Genomic DNA, 20,935 nt, shown 5'->3' with positions numbered 1-20,935 from the left:
ATAATCCTGCCAGCGGCAAGCACTTGAGCTCAGTGCAATGGTGCAATCCACTATTATGACATTACACCATCCAGTAGAAAATTCATTCTGACATTAAACAAATCGGCACTGACATGAATTCAAAGCATGTGGCCAAATGTAAGAGTTCAGTTCCTCGCTCTAACATGCTTATTTTTCTCTCTCTTTTTTTTTTTTTTTTTTTTTTCAGGGGAAACGTCGACCGGTTTGAGTTTTCATCCAAGAACTTGGGTGACATTGTTGGTATCTGCCTGGGCCACACACCCAAGGATGGAAAGAAAGTTAAGGGGGAGTTTTTCTGGTATGTGGAGGAGGTCGTTGTGACTGAAAGGGAACTGGGAAACAAGTAAGACATCTGTACGGCTCAAGGATCTGTATCTACCTTCCCGCATGTCTTCCCCCACTCCCTCTGCCTAGCTTCCGACCCTATTCTCTGTCCTCCCTCTAATAATAAAGGCTAAAAATGTCCAAAATAAATCTTTAAAAATGACTGATAGAAAATCATTAAATGACTTTCTGTCATGTTACCAAGCAATTGGGTTAATGCTAACATTAACTGTTGGGACTCAACATACCGTAACTGTTTTTACTTAATAAGTTATAAAATGTTGTTTCAACTTTTAAAACAGAGCAGTATCTCACAAAAATTTTATTTTTTATTTCATTTCCTGATAAACTAGGAAGGGGTTAAATGAGTTACTTGTATATGATTTGATGCGTGAAACACAAAAGTATGACATTATTACATAATTTGACCTTTGCACCCTGAGTTTGATATTATGGGAAATGGTCAGTGTAAATGTGAGGAAGTCACAAATCATTTTTCATTTCTGATTATTTGTTAGTAACAAGATGTTCTGTTTCAATTCTGTATTTATCACCTCACCAGGTACATCTTCAGTTGCAATGCCTCCATCCCCCTCTCACCAAAGAGGGACGATTTCTTGACCTTTGAGTGCACGAAGGCCATTGAGAGCTTTGCCAGTAAAGCTCGGAGCCTCGTGCCCGTCAAGTATGAGATCATCATCATCACAGGCGATGAGAAGGGAGCAGGTACGGATGCCAATGTTTTCATCACTATCTACGGCACCAACGGAGACTCAGGCTGTCGGCAACTGCGGCAGAAGTTTCGTAACCTTTTCGAACGCGAGCAGACGGACCGTTTCGTTTTGGAAATGTTGGATATGGGAGAGCTGCAGAAAGTTCGCGTGGAGCACGACAACTCTGGTCTGAACCCCGGCTGGCTCCTGGATCGTGTGGAAGTCACCAATACGGCCAATGGTGTCACCACCATCTTTCTCTGTGGGAAATGGCTGGACACTAACAGGGCAGACGGGCAGATCGTCCGGGTCTTTTACCCGAAATATTAGTAGGAGTATTACTTATAAAAACGACCACTGCAGAGAGATCTCAGCTCATGCTTTATAGTAGTAACCAAAGAGATTCTGTTCTGTTTTATATCTCAGGAGCTGAGACATATTTTTACAATCATAGGAATTTTTATGATATTTTAGATTAATATTTAAAAATACCTGTAAAGACATACTGTGACAATATCGCCTTCGAACAGGGAGCTGAATGTGCCATTCTTTTTAAGTTTCATATGTCAGGGACGGTTTGCTCAGTTGCTTTGTCATAATGGAGATTTTATAAAAGATTAAACTCTTTTGGGATACTCAGAACTACAGCTTTGAAACTTTTTTGATTCGTCTATCCAAACAACTTTCATATTAGCAGATCTTTATTTTAAAGATGCTGGATCACAAAAGGTCTGTTGAAATACTTTTTCAGTGTGGAATGGGTCATTAATTCAAAGTGATTGAGCTGCTAGCTTTGTGGTTCATGGTAGCTCGAAGTTGAATATTGGCCTCTTTTTATTTTGGTTGACTTTTGACGCTTTAGTGAATCAGTTTCCAGCAAACAGCTTTTTGTGCCAAACTGACTGGCAGACTGCCAAAGTTAGCAACATGCATGTCATTTCTTAAAAACAGAAAACGACCTTGAATGAATACTTATGATGTTCTGTGCTTTAAAAAGTAACAAAGTTAAATGTAGGGCTAGCATGATTTTGAAAGTAGCATCCCCTCTGTTCTCCGTATTCACTCACCCCCTCCCCTCACTTACATGCACTCGTGCCATTAGTCCAGAGGCGGATTTCAGTTTTTACAAGCTTACAGCTGCCTACAGAAACAATTTTGAGAACGCAACTTTCTCTGCTGCCCTCAAGTGGCCAAAAAGAAGTTACTGCTCCTTTAAAGTGAAGTTTTAAAAATGTTTAGAGCCATGAAAGGCATGTAAGAATGAAAATCATTTTTTCATTGGCTTTTAGTGTTTCCTTACCTGAGCAGTTTGGGGTTTGTTGCATAATATCTCAAGAGTGTTTTTACCTGATGTGAAAGTGAATAATAGAGATGGCTGCACGAGTATTTTTCCATTTTACCTTCTAACCAAGTCTTGATCGTCAGAGGTCAAGTTGGAACCCCTTTTTTCCTTGCCCCACAACATATTAGAATTAAAGGCACTACATGTACATATCCATTTTATCCAATTTATTACAAAAGAGCACATACAAAAGGATAATATACAAGCCATGAAATAAAGTTAAAATAAAATCAAAACAGTTTGGGTTCAGCAATGCAACTCTTGAAATCATTATCATTATTATTAGTAATAATAAATAAAGTACAAAATTCCACCACATGTGAATCTAACATTTACGCATAATATGCTCATCCATTTCTTGATCAACACACTCATCACATTAATGCGCTATTGCTTTAATATTAATGATAAATAGTTCTATTTTCAGATAAAATATCCTATATTGAAAAACATTGCGCAGTCACAGCTAAAACAGCAGATTTTCATACAAGGATGGCGGCAGCCCTTTCACTGGCACTTTTTGGGATATTTTCTCTTCAGCTCTGTTTTTCAGTTTCAAACAGCAACAAAATTTGTAATTTTTTTTTTCCTGTTATATTCTTTGTATATATTTTCACCGTATACTATGAAACCATTGAGACTATATTGAAACCTGAGAAAACATGCATTTTTAGAAAAGGTTGTGCTTTTAAATCCTTGCCTTCCTTTTAGACTGTGAAAGGAAACAGGACCGGTTCTGAGAGGACAGATGGACGGTAGAATAAAAAACAAGAGTAGCAAGAAGATAAACAGTAAAGAAAAAAAATGAACCAAAGTAGAATTGATGTGGTGTTTGTAAAGCCCACACGGAAACATGCCTCTTTTTTTTCTCCACTTGATGTGAATGTTTTTAAGCACAACAAACCAGTAGCTATTTTGCTTGAATTTCATGTAGAATGGCTTTTGTACACACCTGTCAGATGTTGCCTTAGCTCCTTCTTCATAATTAATTACGCAACCAATAAGGCATGGTGGCTTCATGGACTGATTGTTTTGAATGGTTGCAGAAATAAGGAAACATCTACTAACATGTAAAGCGAGGCACTTGTTATGTTTAAGTCGAACAAAAGACAAAGAGAAACACAAGGGAGACAAAAATCAAAGACAGACTAGAGTTCAAATGAAGGAACATGCTTCACTGATGATCGTTAAGACCCATAGTGCATTGTGAGAAGCAGAGCATACAAAATAAAAAAAAACAGTGTTTAGTGATAATATTAAAATTATCTAAACTAATGTTTTGCCAGTGAGAGGGTTCCCATTGTTAAACAAGTGAGTGCAAAAAAAAAAAAAAAAAAACACAAACTAAAGAAAATCACTTCATTGCAGTTTGTCCACTACATCACAGCATGGGGGATCTGAGAAATTGCATTGAATGGAATGTAACCAAGATTCACAGCACCACATGGGAGAGATAGAGAGACAGGCGGAGAGAGAAAGAGAAAAAGAGAGAGAGAGTAAGAGAGAGAGAGAGAGCGGGCTCAGTTGCTCAGACTTTGACAGTAGACATCGCACAGCCAGCTTGTCGAGATCAAACAGCAGGGCGTCTTTAACTTTAGTGTTCCAAAAAGTACAACTGCATGCAAAGCATTCCCATTTAAAACAATGCAAAAATGAGGTAATTGTTTTTTTCATAAGTTTTTTTTGTTATTTCTAAATAAATAAATTATGATTCAGTCACCCAACCCGCAAAGAAAACTATATAAAATTAAATACATACCCACAATATCTACAGTTAGTAATAAATTATGATTGTTAAATACTTAAGGCATTTCAACTGACAACACCCTGTGTAAACTATGAAAACGCCATCAAAGATGACCCCACTACAAGGAGGCAGTATCAACACTGGCAGTGCACAAGACAGGGAGAGCTAATCCTTGCCAAATGGACCTCTCAGGCTCAATCCTTTAGTTTCACTGTCTTTAAACAGGAGAAAATTTCCACCTCAAGAACTTCCCCCAGTAAGTAGAACCCTAAGTAGTGTTTTCTCAACAGGGATAAGGGTCAACATAATATCCCATGGACTAAATTTACAGGACCTTTTGGGCTACAAGAACATCATTCTTCTCTCCAAAATGTCCCTCTCGGGGGTAATGCTTTCTGAAGGTACTAGTACTTTGAGGTGAGTGTTGTAGCACAGAACAGTTGTGAGTTATAGTTTCATTCTGAAGTACTCGCATGAAGCATACCTCTGTTTCTCACCTCGTCCGACTAATTTGCTTAATCCTCAAAGGTCGTCAGAAACTCGAGGGAACGAAGGGAAAACTGGTCAAATATAATACTGTCATTCCACTGCAGGAACTTTTTTCAAGTGCTATTCAGAACACGTGCATTGAATAAAAACTAAAGGGACCAGGGTCAAAGGTCCCTGTAGGGGGTGAGAGTCTCTGAAAGGGACTTGAAAGCGCTGAACATTTAAGTCTTGCAGCATTTTTAAGTATCTTTCTCACAGGACAAATTTGCCTGATCTTTATAGTCTTTAGATGTCTGTAGAGGTCAGAGACAACAATGGGCTCTGGGAAGCTTTTTGTTTTATCGAAAGTAGCCGTAAACCCACTAGAAGGGATACTCGTCACTGCAGGAACTTTTTCCAAGGGCTGAGAGTTGTGCTTCAGGAAGAGGGATCAGGGTCTTTATAAAATCCCAGGGGCAGCAAGTACAGGGACTTTGGAGTTTTTAATGAACATTATTTGATGTGGTACTTTCTAATTTGCTGTTGTCCCTGAGCAGAACTTTTGGGGGCTCCACAGCTTTAGTAGCGAGTAAGACGGTGGGCTTTAACAGCCCGATTTTCCTTCCCCCCTTAATGTGCCGTCTCATGTCTGTGTGCACTGCGAGAGGGAGGCTGCCTCTGTCTCACCACGTTCTAAATGTTCTAGCAATACAGCATAGCAACCAGCATAGCAACCACGAGGGGAGGTCTGTCACACAAATACACAAGATCAATACGTAAGCTCCTCTCTCTGCTGAAAACACTGCATGAATCTAGACCTAAATATAAACCGAATGCAATACCAAAAAACCTTTTGTTCCTATATAACTATTGTCACATGTGCTTGTTCTTTAGGCATTAAGGTAAACATCAAAAAGAGGATTCCAGGGCTGCCACCAAAGGGGACTGGATGAACACACGCTACAAGTCAGTGGAGCAGCCGCCGACACCGTGCTCATTTTTTTTGTTTGTGTTAAGAAGATAGTCACAGCTCAGATTAACTAAGTCATGCAAAGCCATCTGTGTACTGTTTCGCAAAAACTCTACCAAAGCAGCCACCCAAGTCAACAGTGAAACATGCATTTTTTTCAGCGCAAACAGTTCTGGCCCAATGCCAGATGGAGATGCAGGTAAAAGGGCAGCTAAATGTTCCTCCCACCTTCCTCTGCAGCGCACATTGGTTTCCTTTTTTAATCCTTTTTTTTTTTTTTGGCTTTGTGTTGTATAAGCACTCCAGTGGCCTTGCTGTTAACCTACCACAAGTTTTAGGTGTAGCACACACACATTCAAATTTCCGAACATACACACATTTTAACACATTCCTGAAGTCGCACACACACACACACACACACACACACACACACACACACACACACACACACACACACACACACACACACACACACACACACACAGCAGGGCTGAGCACACACACACAGACACACACATAAACCTGCTTGAGGCTCAAGCTACACTGAGACAAAATGCATTTTGGTAAAAACACTTCTACCTACTTTGAAGTTTTAAAAACACACATATGACAACTCAATCACTTGGCTTGGCTTCCACAGCGGTGAAAGAGACCTACTCACACAACACCAACCCAAGGTAAATATATTGCAAAAGGTCAAAGCTGCATGATAGAATTAAAACACTTAGCTAGCTAGTGCAGCAACAGCGCACCAGATTATCACTTGTTGGTTACTGCTACTCTACTACGACCACAAATGATCTTTAGGTAAACATGGCATCAGAGCATTTAGTTTTTCTTGTGTGGCAGAATATTCACTTTGATTGAAGTGTTTTAAAAGAGAAATATATATTTGTAGATATATATTTAAATATTGAGAAAGAGAGAAAGTAGCCAGCTCAGTGTGGGGTTATGCGTTTTCCACTCTCAGGACATAAAGTCATGGCTTTGAGGACATGCTACACAGCCCGTGGCTACCTACAGTACGACACCACAACAGCAACAACACCCCACTTACAACCAGCAAGCTACAAGTAAACCCTGTGTACATGAGTATATGTGTGTGTTTGTGTGTGTGTCTTTTGCCTCCAGAAGGATGTGCTTCATTATAAAGAGAGTCCTTTGCGGCTTCTCTTGCAGTTGGCTGTCCTGGCTTGGCTCAGTTAAAGCGTGAGTCAGAAGACGTGGGGTGGTGATGTCACAGGATGTCTGGAGACATTTGGCAAAAGCCCCCAACGAGGGGAGGGGGAGGAGGAAGGAGGTGGAAGAAAGCAGGAACCACATGAGTGTGATTGACAGGGAGGAGGTAGGGTGAGGGGGTGGGGTTGAATCTCATCAGCTGTCGGGGTTCAGCTGTGTTTCGATGTCAACTCGACAGATTGGACACTTCCTGCTTGTGGCCAGCCATTGGTCGACGCAGCCCTGATGGAAGAGGTGCATGCAGGGTAGTCTCCTGGAGGACAGAGAAGCACAGAGCTGCGGGTCAGTGTTGATTCACAGAGGCGAGCATGAATCTAACCAAGAGGATACAGTTATGTGCTCGCAGGGAACATCTGAAACCAGCAGGGAGTTAATTTTGTTCATTCAGGCATGTAGAGACGACTTCTGTTGAGTCATCAATCCTCCAAGCCGTCCAGACAGCTGAGACTCCATCTGCTGTAAACTGAGACTCGTCTCTGGGCACTGCTCTTATCACCCAAATCTCACCCCCCAACCTGCTTTTGAATGCATGTGTAGTAGCACATTCTCCAGGGTGTTTTCTGACAAGAGAGTCAGAAAGCAGAAAATAGATTCCAACCTCCAGTTTCTCCTTTAAAAAACAAGTTATTCCCAGCTGCTGGTTATCTTAGCTTAGCATACAGACTGGAAACAGACTCGCTCTGTCAGACAGTATGAAATTCCTCCACTAATTGACTTATGTATTGCTGTCTCAGCTGTTTCACACCGAGTCATTAAGATTAAAGTGGCACTAGTTATGATATGTAGTGACAGTTTATGTCTAATGTGAGGAACAGGGAGGATTTGCTTGTTAGCTAATGATTTAGGAAATATTTGGCATTTGCTGACATTAAAATTAGCAGCAGAAGGGTTACGGTGTTGGAAGCAAATTTACAAATTATCAGTTCTTTGACATCCCTCAAATAAAACATGCAACAATTGTGGATGACTAGATAGAAGGAATATATCACTAACTGTCTACCAGAAAGCATCTGCCAACTACTCAAAATGTCCAACTTTTTTTTTTTCAGCTTTTTCAATCTCGTTTAAAGAGAAGTGGTGTTTTTGATGAAAAAGTAGGAATCTGAGGTTGTGCATCTTTCTGACCTGACGTCCTCTCCGTCCTCCAGCATAGACAAGCAGATGGTACACTTCTCATCCACATCTGTCTCCTCCTCCTCTCCAATTTTCAGATGGAGGGGCTTTCTCTGTTAGCAGGTCAGATTACACAGAGACAAAAGGCACGGTCACAAAAATAAAGCTCAGTGGGAGTAAACCATTAGTAAATGTCTGTGTTTTATTATTCCCTACCTTCTTGTATTTGTGAGGAAAAGTAAACCGCTCTATGGTCGTCTGAACAGCTCCTCTACTGACACTTCCAAGCCGGTCCTCCAACTGCAACAGCTCCTGAAGGAAGACCCATTGTGTTATACAACCTATATAACACTGATCATCTACCAAAAGGGCCTAAAATAAAGATTACATTTGAAGATGAAACTTCAAACAAACGAATACAGGATGTCTCCAAAGTGCTTGAAAACTGGATATACGTGCCTAGAGAACAAGGCAGTACAGAAAGAGGTTCAAGTTCTCTGACACTGGGTGGGTGGAAAGTGTGTGAAGTTTATTTAAAGATAGATTTACCTCATAACTTTCTCGCACAGCGGTGGCGTGCCTTGAAGGATTCAGACTTTGCAGTGCCAACAGGTGCAGCTGGGGGTATGGGTAGTTTCTGATTTCATGCACAACCTAGCAATAAAGAAGGCGTCTTTTATTACAGCAGTAATAACCCTGCAGTCAAGCATGGTTTTTCTTCAATGCATGAAAACTGAAAGTGACACAAATAGCTGCAAAGCAGCAAAAAGCACAAAGAAAATGGAACAAAATTGCAAGAAGTGAGGTAACCGGACCTCTGTAGCCCACTCCTCCTCTCTGCCTGAGAGGTTAGCAGCTGCTGTTACCATAACACACCCAAATCCCCAACCATACTGTGGGCTACTGTGTAGATTGTACTCCAACATTTGTAAAACTACTTTTAGCCGTACTTGTTAACCCTTCCAAATAGTGTTTGTGCCTTGACATAGCCAAGTATTAATGGTGCCAAAGTAAAACCAAACAATGTGAAAGAGTCTTACATTGGTTAGATTGGTGAGGTTAAGGCACAAAAACATTGTTCTTGGACTTGTTGTTACAAGATTTTGACAAATTGTGGTTTCCATACAGCTGTTGCCATGACATTATAAAGGTTTATGGATATAAAGAGGGTATGGATCAAATTATAAGGAAGAGGAATGTCAGTTATACTGCTGCCACAATTCTGAGGCTTTTATAACTGTTAATGTTGTAGGTCTGCAAAGTTAAATCAGTTAAATGTTATTTAAAGTAAAGGCAAAGGTTTATCATATCAGTAGAGGAAAAATGTTTAGGACAAGATAGCAATTGAAAAAAGCAAAAGTAATAATATGATTTGAATAGCAGGGTGTCAAACATACCACTTGTGCAGACGATGTGTTCCTGGGGAAGTGATGCATCCGAGGAGAGGCCAGGTAATGCTGATAGTGCTGCGGGAGCTGCTGGAGCTGGTACTGATGGTGGGGAAGGCCAGCATCGACGCTGAGATCCCTGCAGGCAGAAAGACAGGCAACTAAATCATCACTGTCACCCATGCTCGGAAAGGTGACGGACAGACAGATGGGCACAGTGATGAAAGGATGGGATCATTTCTCGACTCCGCGGGACTCTGGTTAATCTCCGACAGGGACTTACCAGTCTGTGCCTTCGGCCAGGTACCGCTGCTGCTGTGTCATTGGCTGAGGAACATGAAGGGGCGGGGAATAGTCGTAGCCTGAACGCAGTCTGTGAGGGTTCAGAGGGATGCGCTCCTGGGTCCTTCTAGGAAAGAAAAGACAGAGAAATGTTTATTAAACCTTAACTCAGCCAGGAACATCAAATTGAGATCATTCGGGTCTTTTACATAAAACTTAGCTAAGACTAGGAGCACATACAGTAGGTTAAAGAAACAATAATGTGCTATGATACCTACCAATATTAAAACTAAAATCCCCAAAGTATTTAATTAACAAAGAAGTGTATGAGTATTCAATCTGTGGATTCGAGACAGTTTGAACCAGTAAATAAACATAAATAAATAAAAGTGTTACAGTACAATTTTCTGGTGAGAATGAATAATTTCCTTGTTGTCTTGTTATGATATCCTGAGATAAGCTGTTTTTTCTATGGTGACGAGTTGAAATCAATTTTATCAGAGGAAAAACAGCGTTTTTTATTACAAGATAACAAGATAAATAATTCAAGTTTTTGAGAACACGACTGAAATGATCTTGTTTTCAAGAGGAAAACAGAGTTAAATAAAATATATGGATGTATGTCCCCTTAGGGCTTCCTTAGATTGGTATAGAAAAGGGGAACGATGTTATAGCTGAATAAATGGTTTCTAGTCTTTTAAAAGGTTTTTGAATTTTGAAAAAACAAACAGCTTTAATTGAGGATAAATCTGCTTACAGAGAACCAGCAGAACTTGAGCTCACATTTTTCAAGTGAAAGAGAAGTTTTACTTGTATTGACATGTATTGCTTTATCAACCCATGTTTAAAAGTAACCCCTTTTTACTGCCTCTCTTTGTGTGTATCTGTATTTGTGTGCAGGTAGCGGTTCTACCTGGAGTGAGGAAGGATCCTGCGATGCTGCGCTTCGATAAGCTGCTGCTGGATGAGGTATTGCTGGTGTAAGGCCTGAGGTAGGAATGGAGGCCCTGGCACATCCTGGAACTGAGGAGCTGCAGGCAGGGCAGTGAGGGGAGGCGGCGGGTGGTGCGCCGGAGGCAGGTGGTTGGCCAGGCCGGTCTGAGGCGGCTGGCTGGCATTTCCCAAGGGGAACTCTGCTGAGATGGGTGCCTGTGCAGCGCCCAGGTGAAAGTGTCGGCAGGAGGTAGCATGGCTGTGCTGATGCCTGGTGAAGTGTGCTCCTATGGGGAATGAATAGAGAGAGAGAGATTGAGCCTGAGAAAGCTTGTTATCAGTTGCATTCAATCAGACACCACATTGAAACCAATACAAACCAGTGATGAGGACATTTTCACACACATAATTGCAAAAACAAGTACTCTCTGACTTTCTCAAGTACACAAAACACACACAAATAAATTCAAAGATCATTCACACAGAGAGAACATGAAAATAGAAGAGACCCGACACAGGAAGAGACAAGACAAGACAGACACAACAGCAGATGGAGGACGCAGACATTGAGACCCCTGTGGAGCTCTGTCTAAACCCACACACAGATTGCACCCACTGCCACTACCGAAAGGATTTATCTTCGCTAACATTTTGGAGTTTTTCCAAGTTGATCTACACCACAAATTGTTGTCTGAGGTACACAGCTTGTCAAATGTGCTTTATAGGATGTCTGATTTTGTCAGGAAATGCATTTTCAACCGTAGTTTTCTCATTAAAACCCACCAAAAGGAACTAAGGTGGGCTCAAAGGAGTGTCAGCCCCCGCCATTCTCCCCTTACCATTCCCTTTTTGTAATAGAAGTGCAGGAGACATGAGATGTGCTAGCCCCACTGAATCACCTCAGTATTGAATTGCACCAAACAATCAATAGGAATTACTCCAAGCTGAGAGAAAAGGAATACTGAGGGGAGGGTGAAGTAAGGACGAACAGTTCCTATTCCAGCTTCTCATTACAGCTTTCTAGCTTTTCTTTAAAAGGACACAGAGAGAATAATAAAATACCTGACCATTGTGCCTTTGAATGGCCTTGGAACTGCATGTGTGCAGCAGTGCCAAATCACAATAAGGCAACTGCCATTCCACTTGGAGATCCCTGGCAACTGCTGGTAGTTCAGTGATAGCCATTAGTCCAGAGCGTACGTGGTTTAGTGGCATATATGCCATTAGTTGAGTGCCATGTTCAGTTGCCGATGGCATGCCATAAGAAGCCAGCGACACGGCCACTCAATTGTCACGCTATTACCCCCCCCCCCCCCCCCCCTCTGGACGTAATAATGGTCATTTTAATTAATACCCCTGGTCTTGCTCGAGGACATGTACACTTGCTTTCATACATGTTGACACTTTTTGTCTTTATAGACAACACAAGTACAAGATATAACTGTTATGAGAGAAATCTGTTTCTTCTGTGTTTTTCATACAGTGTGTAAGGACAGTTTGTTTGATATCTCTTATGGACTACTCAGACTGGCTGTGGTGGCTAGGTTAGCCTTGTTAGCTGACATAAGCTTTGAGCTACAACCTGGCAATGATATGTTATTGAAATGACTGTTGTCATGGAGATAACAAACTTTCTTTGTATTACTATTTGTATTATTATTTGTTAGTGTAACCCTTGTATTACTTTGTTGCACTTACTTTGTCTATCGATAAATATAGATATAGATACAGACACAAAGTGTATAATATGGCAGTAATTGTGTATGTCATAGAGCAAGAAATGTAATTGTTTATATTCATCATGGTGGTGGAAGGTGGGACAGATTTGACAGTTAGAGGAGTACATGTCACTGGTCCCCTTGTGGCATACCATTGGCCAGCACAGCACATGGTATATATTCCACTTAACAGTGTAAAGGGTGCTGGATTACTGGCAGGTCACTGAATTAACAGCATGTGACACATAAAGTGGCACGCCAGTTGCCACATTGGGATCTTACTGTCACTCTGAATGCGCTTATCGTGGAAGACCTAATTGTATCATCTTGTGTTAGCTGTTTTAAGGTGACTCAGGCAGGTTTAGAAACAGAAAGGAGAATTATTCAAAAGTACATGAGTCACAACACACAACACAGTTCATTTATTTTGAGGAATAATTCAACATTTTAGGAAAATGTTTGTCTCTCAGTGCACATAAAAGATTGGTGCAACTTTTTATGTATTGAAGCAGCTGGTTAGCTTAGCTTAGCTTTGTAAGGTGACCTTGAGCGTTTTGAAAGGCGACTTTAAATAAATGCATTATTATTAACAAAGATATGCCTACTGCTAACAGGGGCTAGCTTGGTTATGTACAACAGCAGAACCGAGCAACAACCACCTCAAAGATGAACTTCAGGTAACATTTGTTTTATCTATCTAAATGTCAAACTAATCATTTCTTGTTTTAGTCTTCACTACTTAGCAGAGAGGTCTTCAAAAGTGTTGTACTAGCCAAGAAATCTTCTACGCAGTTTTCCCCCCAGAAACAAAATCACAAGTTTAGTCTAAATTGTAAATAATAGAGTTAAAAAGTTGACTTGACACCTTTGTTTCAGAAGATTAATTTGAGGTAACATATTTCAGAACCTGATTAGCCTTTATGCTAAGCTTAACTTGGCGAAGCGGTTGCTAGATATGGTTATATTAGAGATGACTGCTTTAACAATGTTTACATGGTGTTTTCCCCCACAACGCAGAAAGATAATAAAATTGTATACATTCTCTTACTCTTGGATATATTTGTTATTTGCTTTGTCACATTAGCCTTGGGACATGGGAAGCCAGTGAACCATCTGAGACAACGTGTCTGAGGAATTAGAGCAGAAATGGCAGACTGTTGGTTTGGATTGGTAAAGGCTGTGCATCAATTTGTGTAAACCCTGTGACCTGGTAAGTCTGGACTCGGTGTGAAGCTTTAAGTAAATATCAAATTATTTGTCTCTGGGCTCTTTCACAGCTCGAACCGCTGACATTAATATTTGACATACTGCAGTGCTGCTGGCAGTAACAGTCCTGATTGTGTTATTGTTTCATCTCGGCTTCAGCTTTGACTCACAGATATAAAATGCCTGATTGGTGCAGAACAGACCCCCACCCATTCATCCATGCACATACACACACACAGACATGCACTCTCTTCATCCACCTCTCTTCACCCCTGAGCTGCTGCACAGGCAGCCCCTCCCCCACGGTGTGGCTGCGGCATGGCGTCCCTGTGAGTGACAGCCTGTAAGCCCTGCCCAGCCGCGACTGCAGCAGTCTGACATCGAACCTTTCTCTCTCTTCCACTCCTCCCCCCTGCCATCGCTGCAGCTTTACAATTGCATCTCCTCTCTAACATAATCCTGTCTTTTGCCTAGTGTGATGGTCTTCCATCATGTGTATGACAGTTAAAAAAACCCACCTCACCTGCTGATTTCACATTTTAGCACATTCACTCTCACAGTGAGGGACCAAAGAGTGAAACAAGCGATGGAATTAAAATCTGCAGAGTGCTTGCACACTTCTCACTAATCTTTAATTAAAAATGGGTTAAATAAGGACAAAGTCTGTGTTGAAAGGAAGACAAAACACCTGAAATACTGAGGTATAAGCAAGTGCAGCTACTGTAAAATCTCAAAAGCATTATGGCTACTGAGTTTTTTTAAAAGCCTGTTGCTGTTGCTGGTGGTGGAAGTGGAAGTGGAGAAATATGCGTACACACGTCCATGTCTTTGACACACCTTACGTCTGCACATAAATAACTTGTGTCTATTTCAGACATTGTGAACAGATGTTAGGCTCAAGTAGCTGGAACTTGAGCAAGAAGTCACAGACAATAAATCTCTTTACTTTCCTAACTTTATATTTAATAACTGCAGCTTAAAACTCAGAAAACATCAACAGAACCTGTATGCAGGATTTGATCAGTTGCAATTTTGTACTTTCAACAGAAGCACCATCATCGTTTGTGTGGGGTTTGCATATGATTAGAACGTTTATTTGGGAAAATACTCCTTCTTCTCTACCTCCTTTTTGTTTGGTTTCTTTTCCTTACGCCTGCACTTTAATGCTTTTACTAGGCTTATATTGTAGCACTACCTTATAGTCTGTTTATCAGTTCTTATATCTTATCCATCATAGCACGACAGCAACTCTTTCAGTATTCTTATTTTTTAATATATAGCTCCAGTACGTATTTAGTCTGTTGTTCTATTATCTGCCACATACCACTATCACTTTATTATTTAGTATCTGCCGACTTGCACATGTATATATTTATTTCACACTTACTGCACTATAGTTCTGTTTACATCTGTTCACTACTGCTTATACATCTTAATCCGATTACTGTCCACTTACACCTTCTTTTCTGTATTTTATTTTGTACTTACATTTTGTTGACACTATATCTTTGGTTAAATGTTAGTATAGCTGCACTGTTATTATTTACTGCTCTGTGCCTTTGACAAATAACGTTTTTTTGAATTAGACAAATAAACATTCAGTATAACTATATTCATAAAATCAATGTCAAGCCTATATTTCGAGAACATTTCCAGCCACCTGCATTGACTAGTTTGTGGCTGTAATGTGACATGAGCTAAACTGGGTTTACTTCATCTTTTGTCTGAAACTACAAAAGGCACAAATGGTTGACTAAAGGAATTCTTTTCAGTAAAGCTGCGAGCCGCTTCTTTCTGTGATTCAGTGGTTTATTTGTATAAATGAGTCAAGGTCTGTTTGGTTTATTACTGAGGAAAAAGACTAGAGGATAATAGTTACCAACATTACACAGACACAATTGAAACACTCCACTGATGTGATCACTGCCTTTTGCAAATCGAACTGAATTGATTTCGTATTACGGGACATATTAAGAGACTCTGAAAGGACAGTGTGACGTTGAGGCGGAGAGTTTGATTAGGAGATCAATACAGCAGATATCTTCATCAGCCTAAAGTCAGCAGCTGGTTAAGTGTGGCGAAAACCCTTGAAATGAGGGGGAGAAGATCCTAATTTGAAGGTACCAACATTGACACACAGCACGTCTAAAGCTCGGTCATGAACACATTGTCTACCATTTGTTTATTCTACAAAGACGTTTGGAATGACTACTGCTTGTTTTACAAAAGACTTTCTCTGAGAGTTAACTTCATGAAATACACCAGAACAAAACAAGAATCTGCAAACTGACTTTTCCATACATGGCTATCTGTTCAGATTAAACAAATGACATGTTTATTGTAAACAAGTTAACTTTAGAGCTGATATATATATAGCATACATGTGGCTGTATTAGACAGAGCCAGACAAGCACGTTCTCCATGTTGCCAGACTTTATTCTATACTGGGATAACAGCTAATGGAAAAGGCTTCACGTTAAGGGTAGAGACAAAAGAGTGGTATTGATCTTCTCATCAAACTCTCAGCAAAAAGACAAACAACATGCTTACCCCAAAATGTTACCGTACATTTCTTTCCAAGGACTGGTTAATTTATATGTAGTAAGGATAGACTGTTTCTGTCTTTGTAATGACGACATACAGAGCAGTCAATACATCCAAGAAGAAAATGCCGATATACCAAACCATTAGGCAACAATTTGCCGTACCAGTTAGTGTCACTGACCGTACTAAACCTTTCAGGATTGTGCAGCAAAAAAAGTTGTCAAACATATTACTGGATTTTTGTTAGTTTGACTTTGTTTAAGTAACTCTATTAGACGTATTTGTTAAATCATTTGTGGTTGGTTTAAAGGTAAACAGTTTTTAACAGAAAATGCACCATAGCATGTTTCCATTTACTTTGATATCGAGACAAAAGAACAGTTACCATGACAGATGACACTAACGATTGGACCCAGTGTTGTTTGATTTGATGGAACACCAATGAACATCATCGAGTGATTGTGAGGGAGGCGTGTCTTTTGACTGGATTAGGAGGGAATTCCGTTTTCAATGCCGGCGTGTTTTAGAAATATTTCAGTCCTCCTTAAATAATGTATAGAAATTGAGTTTGCCCCTAGTCATAAGCCGAGCAACAAGTTCAGGAGACTCTGTCAAAGACTGCTGAGAAATGAGAGCACATAAAAAGAGTGAGGGGACCGTCTCAGTGACAGCACAGTGTGGAGGAAGGAGGAGGAGGAACACATGGAAATCAGCAAAAAGCACACTGAAGGTTAGAAAGAAAACTACAGTCTTTATTGGAAAATATTAGTATGTGTGGCACTGTGTGATAATAGTAATAATAAGAGTAATATCTCCTATATAACCAGAATTATAATAATAATACCATGCAAATAAATACCAAAGGCAAGGCCCGACCATGCTCTCTGTAGGGTTAACAGAACAGAAGCAGCATCCAATGAGTAGATGTGTATGCTTACAGCACAGTTCAGTATAGCAGGGACAACTCTACACAAAGTTTACATTGGAATCTGCTGTTCAATGTGGAAAAACAAAAGTATAAAATGACCATGCATTAGGATCTAATACAAGAACATAAGGTAGAAAAAACCACAACCAAAGAATAAAAAAAAAAAAGACATTTTCATTCTAAAAGGAGTTCTACAGCAGTGCAGGATATACACATCCCTGTAAAATGGATAGCATTCTGGAGGTGTCTGAGGAAAGACTTGAGAGGGGGGCTGTTCATGGCAGGTACTTTTTTTTTTTTTTTTTAATGCCAAGATGAGTTAAACCAGAGACTCGCCCATTTTTCAATTAAGCTATATCTGGAACAAATGCTTTCACATTATGGATAGGATTATGAGCAGCTGTTTGAACTCCACTTGAACAGGTGCAGTGGACCATTCAAAGGAAGACATAGCTTCACACAAGTTACTGTGATTTTAGCACTGCAAGTGTTCGCCAATCGTTGAATTATTGGTTAAGATAGTTTAGAGAAGGTGATCATACAACTGCTTATGCCGGTACAATGCACCTTTGCAAATAGGGGATGGAGGCAAATATTTGAGGAGTTCGATTAAGCCTGGCTGTAATCGCATGGAGGAGAGGGGGGAGGAATCAAAATGTATCCACTTTACAGAAATTTACAGCAGAATGTAGTCTATCCACACTGAATGGGAGAATCACAATGACAGTCTGTAGTAAAGTCTAATGCTACAATGGGTTATTCACTGAAGAGCAACATGACAGTTTAAATAAAGACAGAGTGTTTTATGCTACAGAAGGTGTTATTCTTTAGTCTGTTACACAGAAGGATACGGTATGAGTGGGAACTCGGTTTTTAATGCCAATGTCGTCTTCAGATGGAAAGAGGAAATGAGGAAGAAGGGGTTCACAATACAGCTAGATGCAGAGAACAGGCAGAGGCTACGGCAGACAGCAGCAGATGATCGTTAGCTACACAATGGAGGGGGACAAAGGTCTGAGAAATGCGGAATGTAGAGCCAGCCTCGATACTATGGAACAGGAAAAAAGAACACAAATAAAAGCACAATGAAATCATTGGTGCTACTGCATGTAGTTTTTTAACAGTGAAAATTATTACCACTACTATTATTATTACATAATCAACACAGATAGCCTGCTGCAATGTATGAGGATTTTTTTTTTGTCAATTGCAGCAAGTTGGGGATTTTTCAGCTTTAAACGCTGCCTCAGACTTCAGCAAAAGGTGGTGCAATTTTAAGGTTTGGTGGCGTTTATTTTAGGCTAACGGCAGAATACCACCATTTTAAAACTCGTTTGTAACTGCTAGCGGTACGTAGGCTACACTGGGTATATTTATATTTGTACAGAGGGAAGCAGTGATTGACACTTATAAATACCAAGGTAAAACATGAGCGAAGGACGACAACAAAAAAAACGATATAAGTTGCACACAAAGGGACCGACAGCCCTCGTTATGTTTGGCAGCTTTAATCAGATACAGCTGCCCGGTTGCTTGGCAAAATTTATGGGAGGAAAACAAAGCAAGGCAAATAATTGTGTTACTGTTATTTTCTAAGCTAAATATGAGTCAGTAAACGTCGCCTTTTCAGCTTGTTACCTAGGTTACGTTGGTTAGCAGTGTGACTGCACAAAACGGCAGTTAACGCACGTAAACACCGCGCGACAGATTAAGCAGACCCTCGCGATCCGCTAAGACACACAGCTGAGGATAAAAAGAAAAGAGGGGGCTGCCATTTGACAGCTGCAATTCGTTTTGGTGCCGTTAAAAGGCCCCAACATAAATCTGTACGGTGTTTTTTTCTTAAATGTTAAATGTAGCAGTAACAGCATTGGAGCGGGTTTGGGTTAAAGCTAAATTGGCGCGACGCTACAAGCTAGTAAGACTGATTATGTTATCTACAGTGGACTGCTGCGATTATTGCTGTCTTGTGTTTTTTGCTAGCAGGTGTCAGCTCTGTTTACATAATTTGAGGACATTTAAAAAAAGAAGCGACGCCGAGGATTGTGTTAGAGTTAGAACAAAGAAATAAATACAGCTAGCCATACCTCTATTTCTAACTGAGCCGAAGACTGGGAGAACCAGATATCCAACGTGTACCAACACCATCCTGGGTCCTTCTTTGTTGTGTGGGTAGCCAGCGAGACAGATGGTCCATGGAAATGATCCCCTCCAGTCCCCCAGCACATTCAAACAGACAGGCTGCGCAGCCTTCACACTCAGAGCCGAGCAGCCAATCACTGGACGCTTTGATCAGGACCTCCGGCTTTGGCACCCTGCTCAACCAATAGGATGAGCGAGGGGGCGGGTGCGTCTGTGTTTTGGACAGCCCGCCCCCCTCCATGACTGGATTCACTAGTTTAGAGAAGATGGGCTACTTTAATCCCATTTAAACACTTTTTGTCAAACATCCCAAACAACAAAACTTTACCTTGAGGAAAAATCAAATGTAGATTCAGCTTTATTATTCTCACTTTTTTTTTTTTAATTTCCCATCCATGACACAGTTTACACGATATACTTATTTTTTAGTACTTGACCAAAGCTGAGGGGTCGAATTGGTTAAATATTTATGATGAATAAGGTGACATACCCACAATTATTTGTATTCTTCTTCACTTATTGACTCAGCTTCCAATGACTCTTTCTTAAAAATTCAGTTAAAAAATTGTATTATGTCCAAATACAGATCATTGAGATATGTTTTAACCTGTTTGTGGCATAGTTCTTTGAACAACATTTTCTTCATATTTTGCTAAGTTTTCCTGGACAGGAAATATGCCAAATATGGTCTGTGTCCTCAAAACCGCTTTTGCCTTTAGTGTTAAGCCTAAAGGGTGATAGAACAGATGGACATGGGGGAGCTGAGGGGGTCACAAAACTCTGAGTCCCATATGTCCTAGTCGTCCAATTCCCACCATGTAATGCTTTAAGCCTGTGGTGTGACACAAAGAGCCTTTTCAAACTGCTTTACTGTCAGTGGAGGTCAAATTAGTTCACTTACCTCATAAACAGCAGACTTATGATCTTTAACTCTATACTACAGACAGCGTTTATTAAATCAGCACTTGTAAATCCCAAGTTTTGTATGGCAAAAATCTGAAACCTAAGGATGTGAAGTAAACAGCAAATCCTCACATTTTAAATGCTTAAACCAGAGAACATTCTGCTTTTTTTCCCATTGCTTTTGCTGTAAATAAAAATCCCCTTCCATGAATGCCTGCAGTAGCCATTAATGAGTGAGCTGTCATTAGTTGGACTAAACTTTGGAGCAGTTACGTTTACAAAAACAGAATCCAAAGCTGCATCATTCAGACTAAAAAGACATCTGCAAGAGGAAGGATACTTATTTCCAGCTTTTGAGAGTGAGCCAGCACACTTGCTGCTCTGTGAGGCTCCGCTGCCCCGTACACAAATTAGCATACAGCTGATGTTCTGCCCCAAGGGTGAAAAGAGCTAGCTGAAGGGCTTTGGTTTTTAAGAGAAGGGCCCCGCAGACTGAATTGCTCCACACCCTCATTGTCCTCTTCATGTGAACTCCATATGTCCCCCTAGCGGCAGGTGACGCAGTGTGACCTTTAACCCCACATGTCACTTTAGTAGGCGAGGGTGAAATTGTATTGTTCACAGCCGGGCAGTTGTCTAGACTGTTTGACTATCAGACAAAAAGAAAACAATACAACTTCTCATTATGTTTTGTGTGTATGATGGGGATTATTCTCATTCTTCCACAGAAGAGTATTTTATAATGGAGAAGACTTTAGACTACAGAAACACACATCAGTGTGCTCATTATTATCATCTATTTAGTAGACAAAGAACTACTAAAGAACAATTTAAGTGGCAATGTTTACAAATCACTGTTCTGACATCTGAACAGATAAAAAAAATATAGAAATGTCTGCATCTTTACTCCCCACACCTCAGAAACAGATAAACTGAAAAAAAATAAATAAAATT

General features: G+C 40.4%; 2 protein-coding genes across 4 annotated transcripts in view; one reads left to right on the top strand and one right to left on the bottom strand.

Annotated features, from left to right (window-relative positions):
* loxhd1a (lipoxygenase homology PLAT domains 1a) overlaps positions 1 to 1,700 on the top strand; it is a 32,121-nt gene extending 30,421 nt beyond the window's left edge. Inside the window, exons 41-42 of the mRNA XM_079364805.1 lie at positions 209 to 364; positions 908 to 1,700. Of these exons, the coding sequence (XP_079220931.1) occupies positions 209 to 364; positions 908 to 1,388 (637 nt within the window). The 3' untranslated portion in view covers positions 1,389 to 1,700. The remainder of the gene's footprint in view (positions 1 to 208; positions 365 to 907) is intronic.
* An 852-nt stretch (positions 1,701 to 2,552) lies between these two features.
* Positions 2,553 to 20,907, bottom strand: ark2ca (arkadia (RNF111) C-terminal like ring finger ubiquitin ligase 2Ca). Of its 3 annotated transcripts, none has more exons than XM_079364297.1 (9): positions 19,024 to 20,907; positions 10,521 to 10,827; positions 9,609 to 9,734; positions 9,335 to 9,464; positions 8,487 to 8,591; positions 8,154 to 8,249; positions 7,950 to 8,050; positions 6,045 to 7,077; positions 2,553 to 5,976 (listed from the first exon to the last, which is right to left on the bottom strand). In XM_079364297.1, exons 1-8 carry the CDS (start codon positions 19,082 to 19,084, stop codon positions 6,960 to 6,962), a joined length of 1,044 nt encoding a protein of 347 aa, XP_079220423.1. In that variant the 5' UTR covers positions 19,085 to 20,907; the 3' UTR covers positions 2,553 to 5,976; positions 6,045 to 6,959. The 3 variants fall into 3 exon arrangements, with proteins under 3 accessions (XP_079220423.1, XP_079220421.1, XP_079220422.1); XM_079364295.1 differs by lacking the exon at positions 19,024 to 20,907 and adding an exon at positions 16,394 to 17,917; XM_079364296.1 differs by lacking the exon at positions 19,024 to 20,907 and adding an exon at positions 16,394 to 17,917 and having other exon boundaries at positions 8,154 to 8,246.
* Between the last annotated feature and the right edge of the window lie 28 nt (positions 20,908 to 20,935).

The sequence above is a fragment of the Symphodus melops genome (genome assembly GCF_947650265.1).
Source record: "Symphodus melops genome assembly, chromosome: 16".
NCBI lineage: Eukaryota > Metazoa > Chordata > Actinopteri > Labriformes > Labridae > Symphodus > Symphodus melops.
The sequence above is the reverse complement of the archived record's forward strand: the minus strand, read 5'-3'. Positions and strand labels throughout refer to the sequence as shown.